This window comes from Callorhinchus milii, unplaced genomic scaffold, assembly GCF_018977255.1.
Source record: "Callorhinchus milii isolate IMCB2004 unplaced genomic scaffold, IMCB_Cmil_1.0 Scaffold1, whole genome shotgun sequence".
NCBI classification, from domain to species: domain Eukaryota; kingdom Metazoa; phylum Chordata; class Chondrichthyes; order Chimaeriformes; family Callorhinchidae; genus Callorhinchus; species Callorhinchus milii.
Genome location: NW_024704742.1, coordinates 25471461 through 25492868, shown reverse-complemented (window position 1 = coordinate 25492868; position 21408 = coordinate 25471461). Strand labels below are relative to the sequence as shown.

The window sequence follows — 21408 nt, the reverse complement described above, 5'->3', positions numbered from 1 at the left end:
TAAGTGAAGTGCATCTCCTGCAAGCAACTCAATAGGCTTGAAATTTTCCCTAGTCTTAGTCTGAGAAGCACTCTGAAAAGTTATCCCACACAAAGGGGATATTATTTGGCATATAAATGCCAAAATGAAAATTGTTGGGATGTCTCTGCCTTTACCTGAGATAACATCTCAGAGTGCTTCATAGAGCAAGGATTGGATGCCAAGTAAGGGAGGACTGGAAGGAGGAGGTGATTGTGGGGGGGATTTAAAGATAAGAGTGGGCGAAATGGAAGGGTAGAGGAAAAGAACCTCAAAGGATGGGGGCATAGTTGCTGAAGGCTTGTTCACTGATAGTGGGGCGGAGGGGGTTGGGAATGTGCAGCAGACTTGAGTTTGATGTGTGCAAGAGTGGGAAAGGAAAAGATAATAATCATATTAATCCTTACATTTAATATCAGATGTCCATTTATTAATGAAACATGTAGTCAGTCAAAAACACTTCCCTGTTTCATTCTTTGGTCCCCACCAGCTGCCTATTACTCAATTTCCAAATTGATATAAGTCAACTATTATGCCTAAAACTATTCACGACAGAGTGATTGATATTTTAGACCTTTCATTCAATACAAATTGGTTTCTTTTCACTTGAGATGCTTCCTTATGTTTCTATTAGCAAACCGAGCTTTTCATGAGTCACAGCTCTCTACTAGAGCCATTATTCACAACCAAATTTTGTGAAAAGATACAAGGAGTAAAATTCCCACTGCATCTAGATTTACTCCATTAACATAGCATTTCAGACCATCCAGATTTTTTTCAAATTCTTAAATACAGTTTTTAATTCTGAGGCCATTTTTTCTGTAATTTTTTGTAAGAACTTCTCATATTAATTAGTTTCCTTATATTCAGTATAACTCCTTTCACGTTGCCTCAATAGCTCTTCACAGAATATTATGTAAAGTGGAATGATTGTGTGTTTTGTGGGCGAATGCAGCAGCCAATCTGTGCACAGCAACATCCCAGAGCCATGAAGTAAAATGTAACACTGAAAGACAGAATATCAGTGGTCCTGGATTCGAGGGTAGAGGCAGAGAGATAGAGTTTTGTGCCATGCTCGCACATGTGGACGTGGATCCCATGCCTACAGATTAGGTCACCAAAGGGTAAGTTTACAGATGGTGAAAAGGAGAGAACCAAGGATAAGGCCCTGATGAATGTCACATGTGTTTTTATGATGGGGGCAGGGAAGAAGGCATTAGAGGAGACAAAGTGGACACAGGGATAAGTAAGGGTGAAACCAGGAAAGAGAAACATCTTGAATTTATATTACGCCCTTCATTTTGGGTAGCATTTTGGAGGTAGCATTTTGGAGTGCTGCACAATGTTGGGGTTGGACACCGCTACAGAGCTACTACACAGGAGGAGCAGAGAGGAGGGCAAATGGATAAGGATGGAGTAGTCGATGGTACGAAAGGGGTTGGAGAGATCAAGGAGAACAAGGAGGCAAAGGGAGCCTTGGTCGCACAGGAAGAGGACATCATTGGTGACTTTGACCAGGGCAGTCTCAATGCTGTGGGCAGGATGGAAACCAGATTAGAGGGTCTCATAGAGGGAGTGGTGGGAAAGGAAGTAGCAATCCTAGAAAGCAACGATTCGTTCCAGCATCTTGGATAAGAAGGGCAGGTTGAGGTGGAGAAAGCTAAATCTCCTCGCATTTAGAGTTGTAGATTATATCTTAAAAGCAGAAGACATGGATGCTTTCATCCCTTTGCAGCAACTTTAAAAAAAATCTCTTTCTTGCTGATTTGACAACAATTATAAATCTTGAGTGATACAGTAATTGAAGCATATATTTAAAATGCACACATAACAATTTGTGCATCAGTTTACAATTTCAATGAACATATAAGAAAAAGATATTCATCCAGCAATCTTACACTCATCTGGGCATCATGTTTGAGTCACTTATTTACTGTTAATTTCCTTTTATACTGTACTGAAATGTCTTCCCCTAGCACTAGTGATTTCAGAGGACAAGGTGTTTGAGTAGATAAGGGAGTTCCATTTATTGAATCTTGAGAGAACTTTGTGCAGGAAGTGTCATTTTAGCCGGTCGGATACCGTTTTATTGTCCAGAGTGCTAGTGTAGTCTCAACTATTTTACCCACCATGTGGATTATTTTCTGAAGAAGGCAGATGTACAAATCCTCCTAAAAATAAATCCTGTCCTAATCCGGTCCCAGTAGACTCATTTTGCTATTAAATGATTTAAAGCATACTCCCGTGATCTTTGATGCGATCTTTTAGTTGCAGATTATTAATGCAAATCTGCCTATAGAAGGCACCTTACACGATTTTTGTGTATTTCTTATGAATAAATTTGTTTTCCACTTTCTGGCATCGCTGAATAGGAATCCACAGTCAGCACACGTTACAACACCTTGCATATATGGACTCTATGTCTATGATTATTTTATATGTTTCACCTGTACTATTGTTACACATTTTTGCCAGGCTCCGAGTCCCTATTCTTTGTTGCAAGCAATAAATCAACCCTCCAATGATTATAGCACCACTGGGCCAAAAACAGCCCTTTCACCCATTTGCATAACGTGTTTCCTTCCAAATGCAGCAGCCATTGTTCTCTCTGAGGAACAGTTAGGAAGAATGGATGATGTTGACAAGCACAGAAGAGGAACGGATTAAAAGGTCATATTCACATAAAATTCTCTGTGAGAAATGACTCAATTATCCATCATTATATAAAGAGAAATCTGTGAAGATGTTTAATCAGAGAGGGAGTCCAAATGCTGCTTTCTGATCGAGGAGGATGGAATCTCAGTGACTCTCATTGCTCTTTCTTTGCAACCAGAATTTTTCACATGAACAATAATAATAATCTTTATATTTGGTATAGACCCTTTAAAGTTGGGAGAATGTCCGATGGGTTTCACAAGATATACTATAAAGTGTTGCTGCTGCTGTTGTTGTAACTGCGTATTTCATAGGCGAATACAGTGGCCAATTTTCACCCAGATGTTTCACAAACATAAATCATCATGAAGTGAATGATCAATTTTATCTGGGGGATCGCTGGCCAGGACACCAACAAAACATCCCTTCTTTTTCAAATACAGGTAGAGCCGTGAAATCTTTAACATCCACCTTAACAGGTAGACATGACCTCAGTTAAATGTCTCATCCAAAGGAAAGCATCTCCAACAATGCAGAACACGTCAGCCCTGCATTGAAATGTCAATCTAGAAATCCAACAGCTTGGCCAAGAAATTATGGCCTCCTATTGGCAAGAAAAATCTGTATTAACCTCACCAAAAGCAAATTCAAATGAAAAAATCATTATTGCCAATAACCGCAGTTCACTCTGCTTTACAATTCGTTCATGCTATTAATTTCACAGTGGTTTCTATTTACTGCTGTCAGGCTTTGCATATAAAGTATGTGCAACTATACTTAACAAATATATAGATGTAATGACAGTTAACACAATGTAGAAAAAACAAAATGAAGAGAACAAAACATACAATGTTTCATTTTACATCTTTTGGGCCAATTTTTTGTTCAATCCAAAACCCATATTAATAAATGAAAAAATGAAAAATACCAGTGAAAATGTATTTTCAAAGCTCAAAAGCATATATTTGAGGTTTGCCTCACTGTAACTTTTAAATTTCTTCAAACTGAGCACCTATTTAATTTCCATTGCAAACACTGATACACAGATCTCCTTTGAAATCCTTTCCACTATAGCAACCATTTGGATGAACCGTTGCAATATACAGTGTGGAGTGTTGGAGGGATCAGAGATTCTCTCTGATATCTGTGCATTAGGACAATAAATGTATTGAAGCTGTTCATAATGGTTCAGAGGCTTCCAATGATATCCTGCTTGAGGTAGACATTAATCACTAATTAATAATAATTTGGTCACTCAATCCATGTTGGGTACCTAGATCATGGATCATTCACAATAATCACAAAATTCCTTCAAAACAAAAAATAATAATAAATTGGTCACTTCAATCCATGACTGTTTGTGGGACACAGCTGTGTGAAACTGACTGCTGCGTTTCATCCACAAAATATACAGTCAATTCACTTTACACTATATTCTGTGAAGCGCTTTGAGACGTCTCAACAACATGATAAGCCTCTATATCAAATGTAAGGATTATTATTATTATTTTTATATCACTGTTAAGGAAACTATTTCCTGTCATGCCGCAGTCTTTGTGCAAAAGTACTTAGTATTTTCTCAACCAGCTGCCTACCAACTGAGACAAGTCTGATTGACAACAACTGTAACATTTACTCTTATCGTTTCGCCCACAAAACATACAATGAACTCACTTTACACTGTATTCTATGAAGCGCTTTGAGACGTTAGAAGACTTGATAAGGCACTATATCAAATGCACAAATTATTATTATTATGATTATACACCTAACAGCAATCCTGCTCAAGTATTTGCAAACACCATCCTCAAAGGTTTCTTTTTAAGTGGACCCCATGTCAGGTATAACTTCAGTCAGAGTAGTTTGCAACATTGTTTCTATGATATTGTAGCTGCATATCAATGTGGATTCATTCCAGCTTCTGTATCAATAGTATTCCCTCCATAGTAGAACCGTGTGCTGTCAACAACAGCAATAAGGTATTTAATTTCAATTGATAGAGCGTCTTACAGCACTAAACAATGACGTAATTTCATGCCGAGCCTGGGAGAAAGGGGAAATGACTGTAGGCGCAATCCAAGAGGGAAGTCTCCAGGTGCAATCTGAAGATGGGCAAAGAGGGGACAAACCAGAGGGATTGAGACAGGGAGTTTCAGAGGTTCATGGCATAGTGGCTGGAAGCATAGCCACCGATGATGGATCAGAAGAATTGACGGATGGTGCAAGAAGCCAGAGTTGGCTGAGCAAAGGGGACAGGTAGAGGAGTGCGGTGTGAGCGTGTTGGAAAGAGAGGGGGGTGCTAGGGCATGAAGTGATTTGTAGGTGAGTGTGATGATCCTGAAATCGAGTTATTCTTCATTCCCAACATCCAATGAATCTCAAAGAGGAATATAATAATAATATCTCAATATACTAGGAATATCTCATCCTCATGCCCTTGAAAATGTAATCACTGGCCACTCAGCCACCTGCTACTGCATACGCACTTCACACCTGTATTTGCTCTGCCCTAGAATGGCCTCTAGTGATTTGCCTTCCACCACTACTATTAACGGTTCTACAATGCCATCAACATGATCATTTGATGCTAATGTAGCACCAAACATTACTGCAGTCACCAGGATATCTGTTTCGGTGCTTTCCACGGTTGCATCTGCATCTGTTGCATCTGCTTTGTTGTTTACCTCTGAATTCCAAATGTTTCAGGCTCACTTGACTAAGGAGAGAAGAAAAATATCATATGAGGAGATCATCACATCACATCAAAGCCCATATTGTAAAGGTAGTTCAGGCATTTTGTAATAAAGCTACTGTATCAGCCATGTCAAAAATATATCTGCATTATGTTAACTTTACTTCAGAATGGAAAAGATCTTTGTAGTGCATATGATCAGTTTACAGCAAAAATATCTGAAATACATTCCACAAATGGCCAAGTACATTTTGAATATGCTTACCAGTCTCGGTTGTGCGGGCCCCAATCTTGATTGTAACAGCCCTGGGTGTTTTATCTGCCTCTGAAACCCTTGCTTTGTTTTCCTCCTTGGGTGGCGGTGGAACAGAAGCTTCAATGGCTGCTTTATTCCAAAGTCCTTGTATTTGATATAGTGCTTTTCATGTCTTCGAGAGGTCTCAAAGCGCTTCACAGAATATACTGTAAACTGAATTGACTGTATATTTTTGGGGCGAAATGCAGCAGCCAATTGCGCACTGCAGTGTCCCACAAACAGTTGTGGATTGAATTACCTTTTTTTTAAGGAATTATTACCCCCGGAAAAGCGCTCCGCCATCGATTAACACCCGGGTTCCTACTTACTGCTAGGTAAGCAGAAGCTTGTGGAGTAAGGAACCTTGCTGGGAATCAAACCCGGGTCTCTCGCTTGTGAGGCGAGCGCTCTAATCACTGAGCTGCAGGACTCCACATACTCCAATATGCTCCATTCAATATTCTCCAATATTCTCCAATTTGCTACATAAATAGAGAAAATATGGACTCAGGTGGAATTTCTCCCTATGCAATTAGTGCTGAAGATTGGAGATCGAATGATTTTATTCACTGTCAGCGATAGGTGGGAAAGTGCAGTTCCGAATATCAATTGCTCATCTAAATTCTACTGCTGATTAACCAGTAAATGTGCCTTTCCACCTGCAAGAACAAATATAGCAATGTTCTTACCCTGACACAGCAGACTTCAATTGATAATAATAATAATAATATTTGCATTTGAAACAGTGCCTAATGACGTTGTTGAGAAGTCTCAAAGCGCTTCACATAATATACGGTCAATCAGAAGAGGATTGACTGTGTATTTTGTGGGCAAAATGCGGCAGCTAATTGATATGTAAGCCAGCAACCTTCTGACCACTGACATTGACCTCCTTCAGCTACTGTTAGAACAATAAGGCAGGATCTTTCACTGTGGTCTGTGAGAAAAACAAATCGTGTTCATCTCATTACACAATAGGAACATCTTGCATCAGTGACAGAAAGCATGATAGCAACCGGACTGACAGTATGAAGTGACACATCCTCTCACCTAAATCTGGAATACGTGATACCCAGCAATATTAATTTGACATTAAGGCTGGGAGACAAGGGCAAGTTAAACAAATGGAAAATTATCTCTAAGAAAGGAAACATAACCTGTTGTATTAGAAATACAATTGTTTCAGAGAAACCAATGAATGGTATTGACAAACATTTGTCCACTTGCACAATCGCATGAATTCAAACACATTGTCGTATTTCCTAATCCTCGTTGTTAAGACTTTATGTCTGAAGTAGTGCTGCTAACACCTTACCCATCCTGTTATCAATTCAATGAATGTCAATAGTTAGAAAATGTACATAAACAAGAGCAGTGATGTCTGGCCAATGGGTCAAATCGTTGTTAGCCAGTTCTTAGATTTGACAATATTCCCCAGTGAAGGATTACTCAAAACCATTCCAAATCAATTCCAGTCATAAGAGGTAAATGTGTGACTTCTCATTGCAAGACCGATCCTAACTTCTGCTCTGCTATCTGTAGAAGAACCTACAGGTAGACCATATAATTGGTCTAATAAAATCTCCAGCTAGGAGTCCAGCCCGACAAATTATATTTACATAGCACGCTTCACGTAGGGAAGACGTGCCAAAGCAATTTACCTTCTTTCTCCCAATCTTACTGAACAGAGGATACTGAAGAGATTCCCAGTCAAATATATTGAAGTATTCAATAATTTGAGAATGCCAGCTTTATATTTAAAAAATAATCATAATTCATAACAACAGAGACTCACAGTACAAATGGGTCAAATAATAATAATAGTCCTTGCATTTGATATAGCACTAATCATGTTGTTGTGCCATCGTAAAGCACTACACAGGATTTTACTGGAAAGTGTATTTGTAGGTGAATGCGGCAACCAATCTGTGCACAGCTTTGTCTCACAAGCAGCTCTGAAGTGAAGCGAATAACCGATTTTATCTGGGGGATTGTTGGCCAAGGCACTGGGAGAAACTCCCTTCTTTTTCTAATAAATGAGAGGGGCTATTAAATTGAATTAGGAAACATTTATGCTCTCTGACTGTTTGCTTTCCAACACACGCTTTGTAAATATTGACAGATATCAAAGTCAACCGTGCAGCCTTGCCTGCTGTGATTACTGATTTGATTAAATGGCTAAGCTGCAGTCACAAGCACAAGCACGCTCAGGATCAGCTAGCTGTGCCCTGAAAGGTAATGAAGTGCTTTATCTTATTGGCCATACGGTGACTGCTGCCTCTCTCCAAATGGCATTTAGTTAGTTCTTTGCAAATGATTAGTGCCCTTTTGAGGCAGTTTGCAACCCCTACAATCGGCGATTCGGACTGGCCACTAGAGCATGTCCATACCCATGCATCCATATACCAACTGAGGGAGAGGGCGCGGGTGGGGTGAAGGGCGAAAGTGCTTTTGTAACAAAGAACCAAAGTCAATAAAATGGTGGAAGGAATCAGGAAATAATGGCATTACAAGATGGAAAACTGACCAGTGCACACGAGCAAAGCAACAGTTGCAGGTATACTGTGCCACTCTTTCAAAAAATGGCAATCTAAAGCACTCCCGAAAAATACGGCTAACCTGAAAACAATCCACCTTCAATTCTCTTCAGTGAGTGAGAATAAAGTTTCTCACATCCATTTCCTTTTACACCAATCAGTCAAGCATGTGGGCAAATGCAGAATCATAGGCACCAGTGTGACAGCAGACTGCAATCCCAGCCAAACCACAGGGCTGATTGACAACTGACTGACAGCTCAAGAACTGTACAAGTACTGTACAAAATTAATTTGAAATTACTGCAGCTCCACAGAGGCAAAGGAACTTCATGCCTACTCTTCTTAAATTTGGATGGAAAATCTATCAGGAATATAAATTTTAAAAAAACTGCGTATCTTTCCCTGCTTCTCCCTGCCCCACCACTAAATTGGACCACACATCCACTAAAACTCAGAGGCTGGGCTGGAATCCAAGCCACCACTGTAACACACTGAACTGGTCACGAGGAGGTGCAAAAGAGCAGCACGAGCTTTCTCCTGTCTTCCCTGTACCCCGCCACCATCCCCCCACTGTCACACACACACACACACACGTATCAGCAGAGCTAACAGAAGAGCAGATTGAGCCTGGATCCCAGCCCTATATGACACAACAGACTGGCACAGCATGGCAGGGTCAGATGCATGGACAATTTTGACCAGCGGTCAATTGAACAATATTATTATGGATTAAAACCCACTCGCTTTGACCTTTCCAAGACAAGATCTAGCAGCAACCAATCAAGCTAGAATCCAGATGAAATGTCTTACATGCTACTGGACACACAGGCTGGACCGCACGCACCCTGTGCAACAGCTACAATCAGATTCACTTGACAATATATACTGCGAAGAGCTTTGAGACGTCCCAACGACGTGCTATATCAAATGCAAGGATTATTATTATTATTACTGCGAATGGCATTGTCTGAATGAGTAACGAAATGCCGTTACCATCGATTGTCAGCGTTATGAATGAGATCTCTAAGATGAACTAGTTTATGCTTTGGGACCAAACCTTGTTAAACCTCTGAACCACTATCTGTAACATTTAGAAAAGAATCCACCTGGGTTTGAAATCCCACGTCCTTCCCACATCCTTCTAGATCTAAACTAATGATGTCATCCTTGAAAGGGGCACAATCTCCATCAAAATCTGATGTAATCTTTGTTGCAATGACTCACAAAATGTCACTGCAACGAAAAATAAGACAAGAAGAGGCAACTCCAGCTCCCAGTGTAGCCCCAGCCAACGACGAGAAGGGACCTGGGCTTGTTTAGCATCTTACACGTATGAAATAAACACACCAGGTTAATGCACACACACACACACACAAAAAAACACAACACAAACACATACAGAAAGGCTCCCCGAGATACGATGCACATTTTACGAGGGTTAATAATGCAACGATATATAAAAAAAACCATTGCAATGCTCGCGATTGCCTTCTTTGTGCAAAGGAGGTCGAGTTGGAAATGATAAACGATGTCCCTTTTATTTCCTTTTTTTGGGGGGGAAAAAAAAGGGGGTGTCTGTCTCCCTGTGTGACTCTGCAACCTTTAGAAGTGGGAGCAGTGACCCTCCTTTCCACTCCACTGCCCCTCCAACACCACCCACCCCCATCCACTCCCACCCAAGGGTGCTGCACCCACCCCACCCCACCCCATCCCTCTCTCTCTCCTCTCCTTACCTTGTCAGGCGCTGGGAACTGGAGCTGGTTGACATCCAGGGGTGTGATGAGGGGAATGGTATCAAAGCCATCCTCCACGCCTGCAGCCTTCCCGTTGTTCTTGTCAGTCAGGTTGTTCCCCAGCTTCACCATGGCGGCTGCTTGTCAGGGGCTGAGGATGAGTGGAGAGCAGAGGGGGCTTTAAACAGGCAACTGAAGACCAGACAGCAGCAGCAGCAGCAGAACCTGCTGCCTCACCAGCAACCTCCTTCCTATTGCTGCTCAGTATCCAGTGCCACCCCTCCCTCCCTCCTTCCCTCCCTCCCTCCCTCCCTCCTTCCCTCCCTCCCCCATCTCCCTCTCTCTTTCTCTCTCCTCTCCCCATCCTCTAACACTCAGGAGATCCTCAAGAGATTTTTTTTTGAATGCATTTTCTTTGGGATACACTCCCCACCACCAACCACTCCCCCCCCCCCCCACCCCCCCACCCCCCCAACCCCCAACCCTCCCCCCCAACCCCTTGGATAAAGGAAGGTTCATCCATAATATCACAGAGTTAATAGATAGGTGAATGTGTTATGGGGGGGCAAGGGAGGGGGGAGAGAGAGGGGAGGAGGGGGTTGAGGGGTGGGGGGGGGATAATTTCTTGTGGGTTTCCTTGGTAACCAGGACACAAGCTCTCCCACCTCATTCAGCCCAAGTGCCAGACAATTCTCTCTCAATTCTCTCTCTCTCTCTCTCTCACTCTCATGAGAGAGAGAAGGGAAAAAAATATCAGTTTGGGGTAAATTTGACGCATTCTACAATTGGGCACAATCCCAAGGCAGAGGCAGACGTGCAGAACCGTGTTCAAGAGGTCTATTTTTTTTAAAAAAAAGGTGCTTCATACAGTCTGGCTCTCCTTCAGACAGTCACACACCACCTACAACTATAAGGCAGGGGGTTGGGGGGGGGGGGGGGAGATGGAGAGGGGGAGAGAGGGGGGGGGGAGATGGAGAGGGGAGAGAGAGAGATGGAGAGGGGAGAGAGAGACGGAGAGGGGAGAGAGAGAAGGGGGAGAGAGAGGGGGTAGGTGGGGAGAGAGAGATGGAGAGGGGGGAGAGAGAGATGGAGAGAGGGGGGAGGTGGGGAGAGAGAGATGGAGAGGGGGGAGAGAGAGATGGAGAGGGGGGAGAGAGAGATGGAGAGGGGGGAGAGAGAGATGGAGAGGGGGGGAGAGAGAGATGGAGAGGGTTTGGGGGGAGAGGGAGAGAGATGGAGAGGGTTTGGGGGGAGAGAGAGATGGAGAGGGTTTGGGGGGAGAGAGAGAGATGGAGAGGGGGGGAGAGAGAGATGGAGAGAGGGGGGAGAGAGAGATGGAGAGGGGGGGGAGAGAGAGAGAGATGGAGAGAGGGGGGAGAGAGAGATGGAGAGAGGGGGGAGAGAGAGATGGAGAGAGGGGGGAGAGAGAGATGGAGAGAGGGAGGGAGAGAGAGAGAGAGAGAGACGGGGAGGAGAGAGAGATGGAGGGGGGGAGGAGAGAGAGATGGAGAGAGGGGGGAGAGAGAGAGAGATGGAGAGGGGGGGGAGAGAGAGATGGAGAGGGGGGAGAGAGAGATGGAGAGGGGGGAGAGAGAGAGATGGAGAGAGGGGAGAGAGAGAGATGGAGGGGGGGGAGAGAGAGAGATGGAGAGAGGGGGGAGAGAGAGATGGAGAGAGGGGAGAGAGAGAGATGGAGGGGGGAGGGAGAGAGAGATGGAGAGAGGGGGGAGAGAGAGAGATGGAGAGAGGGGGGAGAGAGAGAGAGAGGGAGGGGGAGAGAGATGGAGAGAGGGAGAGGGAGAGAGAGATGGAGAGAGGGGTGGAGAGAGAGAGATGGAGAGGGGGGAGAGAGAGATGGAGAGGGGGGGAGAGAGAGAGATGGAGAGAGGGGGGAGAGAGAGATGGAGAGAGGGGGGAGAGAGAGATGGAGAGAGGGGGGAGAGAGAGATGGAGAGGGGGGAGAGAGAGAGAGATGGAGAGGGGGAGAGAGAGAGATGGAGAGAGGTGGTGGGGGGTGTGGGGAGAGAAAGAAGAGAGAATCGCAGGAACATTTTTTCTGTTCTCTTTTCTCGTTAAAACCTTGCGATGAATTCAAAAATGCACCTCTTGGTTTTTCTTTGCAAAAAATAACCCCCCCCCAAAAAAAAATAAAACCACGACATGACTACAACCCCCCCCCCACCCCAAAAAAACCCACACACGAATATAAAATGAAGCAAAAACAAAGGGGGGGGGGGGACTGGGCAATTTTTATACAGGAGCATCTTATTGTGGTGCTGGTGATGATGGGAGAGCAATTGCCTGTCATGTCAACTGCTGCACAAAACAACCTGCAAAAACCATTCCCTCCCTTCCTTCCTTCCTTCCCTCTCTCCCTCTCTCTCTCTGTGTCACCAAGCTGCCAGGTGCAACACACCTCAGAGACAAGCCCTGTCTTACCAAACAGGTTTATTCTTATTTGTTTATATATATATATATATATATTTATGTATCAAAAAGCAAAAACACACCACACACACACACACACACAAAGAAATGTATTTCTCCCTCCCTCCCTCCCTCTCCTCCTCCTCCTCCTCCTCCTCTCTTCCTTGGATAAAACGACGTCCTCCTCAGATGGAAAAATGGCCGTAAAAAGCGAGCTTCGGATGGGTTTGCGGTCAAGTTATTGATGGGAGTTTGGAGAAGGTTTTCATCCTCCCACAGACAAGGCAGCCGGACACAGCAGTAGCCTTCACAGCTTTAAAGGGGCAGCAAGCAGCCAGCTCACCTTTACAGCTCCTTTCCCGATGGTCTTCGCCTTACGAAGGACGCACAGTCACTACACAACAGATAATGAAATGATAATGATAATAGTCCTTGCACTGGATATAGCGCCTCGTCACGAAATATACAGCCAATTCACTTTGCGGCATGTTCTGGGAAGCGCTTTGAGACGTCTCGGAGATGTGATAAGGAGCTATATCAAACGCAAAGATTATTATTATTATTACTATTATTATTATCATCACGTAGTTGAGACGTCTCATAGCGCTTCACAGGATATATTGTATAGTGGATTGACTGTGTATTTTGTGGGCGAAAAGGCGGCAGCCAATTGGGCACAGCAGTGCAACAACAACAACAACAAATTGCATTTACATCGCCCTTCACATCAGAAGATGGTCCCAAAGCGCTGGTCAGCCAAGGGTTTGCACCCGAGCTGAGGGTTGGAATAAGGAGGGGTGGAGGGCAAGTGGGGTGGGGCTGGGAGGGTGGCCGAAGACATGGGCAAAGTGGAAGGTCTTGAAGTAGGCAAGGGAGGGGGCTAGGCGGAGGGGCTCCATGATGGAGTTACAGGGAGTGGGGATAGAAAAGCTGAAGGACTACACTGCACCTGACAACAAATTCTGTGAAGAGCTTTGAGACAACAACACCAACAATATTTGTATAGCACCTTTCACGTCAGGAGGATGTCAGGAAAAGATGCCCTCTTGACATCAAATGCAAAGCTTATTATTATCTGGGACAGTGGGACAAGGGCAGCTTGTTTTTTTTAAAAAGACTGGACCGTTTTCTTCAAGGTGTCAGTGTGACATCATTAATAAACCACTTTTTCGCATGTTCTTTGTAGTTTAGTAACTTTAGTAAGTGCTTTTCTTAATGATTCCCTTTTTGTGTTTATCTTTCTCCCCACATTCAGAGGTCGGCGGTAAATTGCATAAGGCAATAATAATAATAATGACTTCCATTTATTGGTGCTTTTCACGTATAGTAAACACCTCAAAGTACTTTGGAAAACAAAATGGAATAGAAATGACAGTGAATATTGTTTATCGGCAAACAGGGCAACATCTCAGCAATGAGATGAGTAGCTAATTAATTTAAATTTTGCAGGTAAAAATAAAAACTCCATCTTTCTTTGAAGTAGCAATGGTAGAGTAAGGACTACAAGTTACTGGGAAAATATGAAGATGTGCAGTGGATATGTTAAAAGAATTGGAAACAGATAGTTCTGTAGCAGATAGTTTGCTGTGATACGATAACAATAATAATAATAATCCTTGCATTTGATATAGCGCTTTTCATGTCTTCTAGATGTCTCAAAGTGCTTCACAAAATAAACTGTAAAGTGAATTGACTGTATATTTTGTGGGCGAAATGCAGCAGCCAGTTGCGCACAGCAGTGTCCCACAAACAGTTGTGGATTGAAATGACCAATTTCTTATTTATTTTCTTGAGGCATTATTATCAGGCGTGTGGAGAAAGAAAACTTGCCCCAGGTTTCACCCTGCCGGGAGTTGAACCCAGGTCTCTTGCTTGCATAACAAAGTAATGAGCGGTAGCAATGAAGAAGGCCCTTCAGTCTGTTTAATTGCACCCTCCCAGAATAACCACCATCCTCCAAACACAGCATCAAGTCCAGTGTCCTAGCCTCAATCATCTTTGCAATAAAATACAATTTACAATTATCTTAACGTGGGTGGATGTCCCAAAGTGCTTGACAATGATGGTTGGGCACTGTAGGCAGCATAGAAGCTGAGGGGTGACAGAAAGCAAAATCAAAGAGGTAGATTTTGAGGAGTACCTTGAAAGAAGAGAGTAAGGGAGCCTGGTCTAAGTGTTTGTTACCCTCTGTGTAAAGAATCTAATCCCTGGACTGAACATCTGGTCATTAATGTCCAAACAATCATCCCATTTGTAAAAATCCTCATTTAAGTGCATCAAATTACATTTATTTAAAAAGGTTACTGGTAAAATTAAAATGTGGGAATTATATTTCTGGTTTGTTTTCTGGGGGCGTGAGGGACTGTTTATTCAATAGCATTGCCTACAGTGGCTGAGGTTAATTTAGACAAAAATCTGATTGCTCAATGACCTCCTATTATGAAATAAAGATATAACGTGGGCAATTTGTGTATAAACGTTGGGTAGATTGCAGCCTCCCTATCTGTAAATTCTGCAGGATTCATTCAGACAATTAAGTGGATAACAGTGGATAAGTTTTTAAAATCATATTTAACATTAAAAAGCATGATAAAGCAAATGTGTCTCCATGTTTTTTCTGAAGATTCTTTCTGTCTCCTTCCTGGCTGATTGTAACCTTTAGATTTGTTGAGGAGCAGAACTTGATAACATGAAGTAGGAATGAGAGAAAACACAGTTACTGTCTATTCTCCTGATCTTACCATTCCCCATTTAGATAATTTGAGAGTTCTGGTTTTTCAAGCTTATTGCAATTTATTTCCTGTTGACTCAGGACATCACAAAAGTAGTCAAGAGTGTCAGTATTTCAATAAATTCGCCAGAGGGGCAAAACCAATTGTTTTAAATGAATTGTGTAATTACTAGTGGGTGCTCCAGATAGTCAGGTTAAAATTATGAAAATAGTTATTTACATAAATATTTACACGAAGGCAATAACACTGCTTACTTTAGCAACAAGTTTGGAAGCTAACTCAGAAAAGTGGATGCAAATGGATTCTCCTCAGCTGATATTTTATTAGCTCATTTGCATTGAGAATGGCAAAAATAATGAGCACTTCTGGGATTTCAAAAATATTTAGCGTTCAACTGAAGCCAACAATCCAGCACACAACATGGGTGGGGAGGATGTACAGAGGGTGACCCCAAATGGGCAAACTGCTCATATTTCATGGTCCTCTCAGCATTCCTGCTCCTTGGAGGAATAATCTTTAGGAGAAAGTAGAAACAAGACCACATTGACTATTTAAGGTCTTGTTAAAGCTTATTAAGGAACAAGTCTTGTACTATTACACGCCTGAGAACACACACAAGTGAGAGTTTCATGCCAGCTTAAATGATTACTTTAATATTAATCCTTATTATTATGTTATTACAGTTTAAATCACTCTGTAGAGGTCATTTCTAAATGGTTTTCAGTGATGTGTCAGCCAGACCAATAACACTGCCACCTTACATATAAATGGATCTTATTTTACTGAATATATTTGAGCTTCTGAAAGTAGCTACTTTTTGCAAGAGGTTGATATTTTGTTCACTGGGTATTTTGTCAAGCCATTTTTGAATATTTTTATTAAAAGCCCCATTTGAACCGATGACTACAGAAACTATGTTTTACATTGTCACATACGTCCGCATTCAATTTGTAGATCTGTATATCTCCTGATTTTTTCTAGCTCCTTATTTTACACATTGTAATCGCTTGGGGAAGCCACATTGATAATACTACATGTACTATTTGATTCTTTATTTTTACTTCTATTATTATTACTTTGGCATTAGTGATCTTAACACAGATGTTAAGTTATCCTCACAGCAGTGGGAGGAGTGGGGAGTACTGTCCACAGGAGTGTTTTATCTGAGAGCAAGGATATGGCTTGCATATTACATATTACAGAAGAGGAGGAGGCAGAGACAGGGCAAGGCCAGTCTGGGGGCAAATCAAGAATGTAGACTGTAAATCAGGAATGTTTTGCATTTCAATTATATTTTGTTATATTTGTGCAACGATCCTCCCCACTAAAGTAAATTTACTTTATTTAAATCTTGATAAGTCTGACAACACACAGCAGACAGTCAGTCTACAATGGAAGATCACAGTCTTATTGTACATTTGCAGAATTTTTAGATGATGGATTCATGTTATTGAAGTTCACTGCACACAACCCAGACTATCATCCAATGTCATCTGACTGGAGGCATGTAACACTTCCCCAACCATCCTCTGCCACCCACCCTCCAATTTAAAAATATGTCCATTGAGGTCTCTGCTCCCATTCAAATTGATTGGAATAAACAACCTGAAGAATTCTTCTCTATACCAGTTGGCTCTTCGTTACTACTTCCTCATCCTGCCCTGTGCCCCCTGAGCAGCACCAACCTCCCTCAGTGTCCGTATGTGAGCTGGTACTTAGCTCGTGTGGGAGTGCTGACAGCTCATTCTCAGGTGGCACAGCACTCCTCTGTTGAGAGCTTTTTTCCTCTATAATTTTATTTTAGTTTGCTTTGTTAAAACAATTTTCAATCTAGTTAATTTATTCATTTAATTCTATGAGGCTTAGGGTTTCCTCGAAGCTTTATATGTGGAACTTTATCAAATGCCTTGTGAAAACCCAAATAGATTCCTTGTATTGCTTGTACTTTGCCTCTGACAATCAGTTATTTTATCTTTCACTCGGACACTGACAGCATCCATAATTACAGTATCACATTACAACTAAAACACATTACAACTCCTTCTACTTTGCTAAACAGCTCTAGAGCTCTCTATTTATCTGTTTAACTTAAATTCATTTAATTTGTTATGCAAAATTAGGACTTATGATTTATGGCCTGTGAAGTTGCAATGTGGGGACTGAGATCACAGCCTTGTGATTCAGAGGTGAGGGTGCTACCAACTGAGCCAGGCTGACGCACAAAGATCCCAGGGCATTATTGGTAACAGTCTGGCAGTCTGTCTCATCTCTGATACATGTAGAAACCCGTCACTATGTTTAGGTGTATCCAAACCAGATTGAGTGGTCCACATATGTAGAACTGAAACATACGTGAAATACATATTACACATATTGACTGCATATTTTGTGGGTGAAATGCGACAATTGGCTGCTGTGGTTCGCTCACAAAATATACAGTCAATTCACTTCACGGTATATGCTGTGAAGCGCTTTGCGATGTCTCGAAGATGTATATGGTTCTATATCTAATGCAAGGAATATTATTATTATTATATCTAGAGATTTTCAATCTGGTTGGATACTCTTAAATCTGGTGATAGGTTTCTGCATGTGTTAGACTTCCAGATTACCAAAATAAAAATTTCCAAGCACTTACCAGGCTACTGTATTCAGCATTCCTACACATGCAATCCTGCTCTGACTGCTTGCCTGTCATACATCAAGACCTGGATATGCTTCAGTTGAATATTGAGGACCTCCTGCTTGGTTCCTGTCAGCGCCTTCTCACCTCAGGTGCTGACGGCATCAACCTGCGTGGATGCAACGTCCACCTCTCAGACCTGATGCAGAACCTCGGTATCTTGTTTGACTCTCAACTGTCTTCCATACCCCAAATCCATGCTTTTACCCGCTCAGCTTTTCCTGACCTCCAAAACATTGTCTGCCTCTGCCATTATCTCTCTTCTCAGACTGCTGAGATTCTCATCCACGCTTTTATCACATCCAGGCACAACTACACCAACACTCTGCTTGCCGGACTTTCCAGATCTTCTCTACACAAGTTGCAGACCATCGAAAACTTTGAAGCCTGTGTCCTCTCCCATACCAGACTCTGTGAGCCTATTATCCTCAGCCTTGCTTGGCTCCAATTGCCCACCAAATCCATGCTTTCACATTCAAATCCTTCCAATGTCTCACCCAACCCTAACTCTTTGACCTCCTTCACCTATACTGACCCAGCCACTCCCAACCCAGTTACTCCCAACTCAACCTGCTTTCATGTCCTTCTCCCTATCTGCCCCACCATTCTCCCCCATTCTCTGGAATTCCAACCAATGAGACCTTCTGACTCCCTCCCTTCTACTCCCTCCAACTCACCCACTCCCTCCCGCCCCTTGTTCAAGGCACATCTCAAAATGTATTTTTACCATCTATCAATCATCTATCCCCTCCCCACACCCCCTTGGCTCCCATCCCCCAGCTCGGGTGCCCAGCCAGCAGTGTCAGGCACAATGAGATATCCTCCTGATGTGTAAATTATATTGTATTGTACTCTCCATCCTCCCTTATCTAACACCTTCACTAAAAACAGATAAAATCCAACCAACTGAGACAAATGGTTGTGAGTGACTTGCAGTCCAGAGATCTGACCCCCAGATATTCTGTTTCCAGGCAAAAGCTGCCTGGAAACAGAACTGCCTGCACTCTGCTTGCACTGTGTATGAAAAAAAGACATTTATTATAGGGTTTGAGGCTGTAGTGTTAGTGCCCACTCCAATCAGCTGTCATTTCAATTCTCAGTGCTCAGCTTCACGTGAAGCTCTGGGACACAAGATCTTCTTCCTCAGACAGAGAAAATTTGTTCTGGCAGCCGAGTCCATTTAGTGTACACAGCTCAAGCCTGTCAATGGGTGGGTACTCTTGTTCATGCAATTGCTGCTCCTACAGAAGAACAGGCAACAACAACAACAAAATTACATTTGTTTAGCGCCTTTCACATCGGGAGGACTTCCCACAGTGCTGGACAATCAGTGTTTCAGACCTGATCTTGGGGTCGGGGTATCGGGTTGAGTGGAGAGTGGGGGGGAAGGAGGGTGATTGAAGGCATGGTTGAAGAGGAGGGTATTGAAGGAGGCAAGGGAGGAGGCGAGGAGGAGGGACTGCGGGATAGAGTTCCAGAGGATGAGGGCAGAAGGCCTGCCCACCAATGGTAGGGCGGGCGAGCTGGGGGACGTAAAGCAGGCTGGAGCCCGTTGAGCGGAGGGAGCGGGCAGGTTGGTAGCGGGTTAGGTGGTCGCAGAGGTAGGGGGGAGCGAGACCATGGAGGGCTTTGAAGATGAGGACCAGTATCTTGAACTGTATCCTCTGTGTGATTGGAAGTCAGTGGAGTCGGGCGAGGATGGGGGTGATAGGTTTGTGGACCCTGGTGTGGGAGAGGGCACGGGCTGCAGAGGCTGTAAGGGTCAAAAAACGATCTGACGGATTTATTTCCTACTTGGAGGCTGAGCTGTTTGATCATCCCTTGATGTGACTGGGTTCCAGTTAAAGGCTGTTTATACATTCCAAACGTGTGGTGCAAAACAATCAAAATCTCTCCTTCTGCATGTCCTCTTGGAAGTAACGGGTCATGGCACGGATGCAACACAATGAGTGAGAACATCACATTGCTGGTTTCAGGCTGACCTTCCACTTTAAGATAATAATAATAATTATTGCTTTTGATAGAGTCCCTTATCACGTCCCTGAGATGTCTCAAAGTGCTTCACAGAATATGCTGTAACGTGAATTGACTGTATATTTTGAAGGCGAAACGCGGCAGCCAATTGCGCACAGCAGTATCCCACAAACAGTCGTGGATTGAGTGACCAAATTGTTATTATTTATTTATTTTGTTTTTTGAAGGAATTATTACCCCAAAAGTGATCCACCAATCGATTAAGAACAAGGTTCCTACTTACTATTAGGCAAACAGAGGCGTGGGGAGTGAGGAAGCCCGCCTACGATTGCGTTTTGCCCACGAATCGAACCCGAGTCCTCTTGCTTGCGAGGCAAGAGCTCTAACCACTACACTACAGGACTCCAATCTAAGATCTGTCGCCTGGAGAGTATGTAATTTACACATCACTGCAGCCAATTTAATGCATCTTATGTACTATTGCTGGATGAAGACTCCACAGCATTAGGCTATAGGGACTGTCTGTGCTGAGTTCACTGATCTTATCTGGGGCACATTTGGGTCCTTTGGTTCACCTCAATATCCCTGGATTAAGGAAATGAAATTCATATAAGGTTTCCTCCTCTTCCTCCCCAAAAGTCCCAAAATTCCACATTTTTTTTGTCCTAAGACTATTGTCTTAAAATTTAAGAATAATTTAAAATGCATTCTTGACTTGGCATCAGTTTTCCTCAGTGGTTTTCTGCAGGAAACAGGCTTCCAAATTGAAACGAAATTTAAGAATTTACAATATTCGGCATCATGTTAAATTTGAAGGATCAATTCTTTAATAATAATAATAATGATGCAATAAGACAGTAGAAAAAGAGAACACTGCTTTAGAGTTGTAAAGGGCAATTTTAGTACAGATACCAGGAGATTTTTCTGTATTCAGAGGGTAATTAATGACTGGAACAGGTTGCCAGGAAGAATGGTTGAGTTAAGAATACTGAACTTGTTTGAAAAGCAGCTTGACGCTGTGATGGAGGGGTGGAGTGGGGAGTGGGGGAAAGAATAGTTGGGTGGGTGTTCTGGAAGATTGGGATTGGATAGGCCAAAGGGCCTTCTTCATCCAAACCAATCTTGTGAAAGCAATTTAAGGAAACACTGAAAAATCTTGGGTTTCTGCTCTCTATCCAGAGATCCCCCACTGCAAAGTGTGCGTGTGGATGTCAGGTGAGGACAGTATTTGGCTCGGATGTGATAATCCTTGCAGTCAGCTGTCAACACTCACTGTCAATAATAGCCACTTGGGCAAAGAAATGGCATAATAGTACTCACGCGAAGGATAAGAGAGTAATAAACAGTCTTCAGATAAAAGAATAAATGTAATTAAAAAAAAGCCTTCTGGTAAAAGAGTAATACAAATCCTTCAGAATAAGAAAGATTTGGAGGAGAAATTCAGCAAGAATGAGATGTGATGTTGATTTGCTGTTGTTGCTTTACACTTTGATCAAAATACAATCTAGTTTAGTTAGAACCATAGAAATCGCGACACACGTAAACCAAACTAGGACTCGCATGTTGCTAAAATAGACTTTTAAAAAGAAATATCACTTTCAGGAATTGGAATTGCTTACTATTTTCTCCAGCACTCATTTTTTGTATGCTCAGCCGGATGTC

At 42.7% G+C, this 21408-nt stretch overlaps 1 protein-coding gene across 2 annotated transcripts in view; it reads right to left on the bottom strand.

Annotated features, from left to right (window-relative positions):
• nsg1 (neuronal vesicle trafficking associated 1) overlaps positions 1 to 10656 on the bottom strand; it is a 40046-nt gene extending 29390 nt beyond the window's left edge. The window contains exons 1-2 of one of the 2 annotated variants that reach the window (XM_042342742.1): positions 10596 to 10656; positions 9931 to 10081 (exon numbers count right to left, since the gene is read on the bottom strand). In XM_042342742.1, coding sequence (XP_042198676.1) covers positions 9931 to 10062 — 132 coding nt within the window. In that variant the 5' untranslated portion in view covers positions 10063 to 10081; positions 10596 to 10656. Of the gene's footprint in view, positions 1 to 9930; positions 10218 to 10595 lie in introns of those variants that run through there. The other variant, XM_007897320.2, reaches the window with a different exon arrangement.
• Positions 10657 to 21408: the final 10752 nt, after the last annotated feature.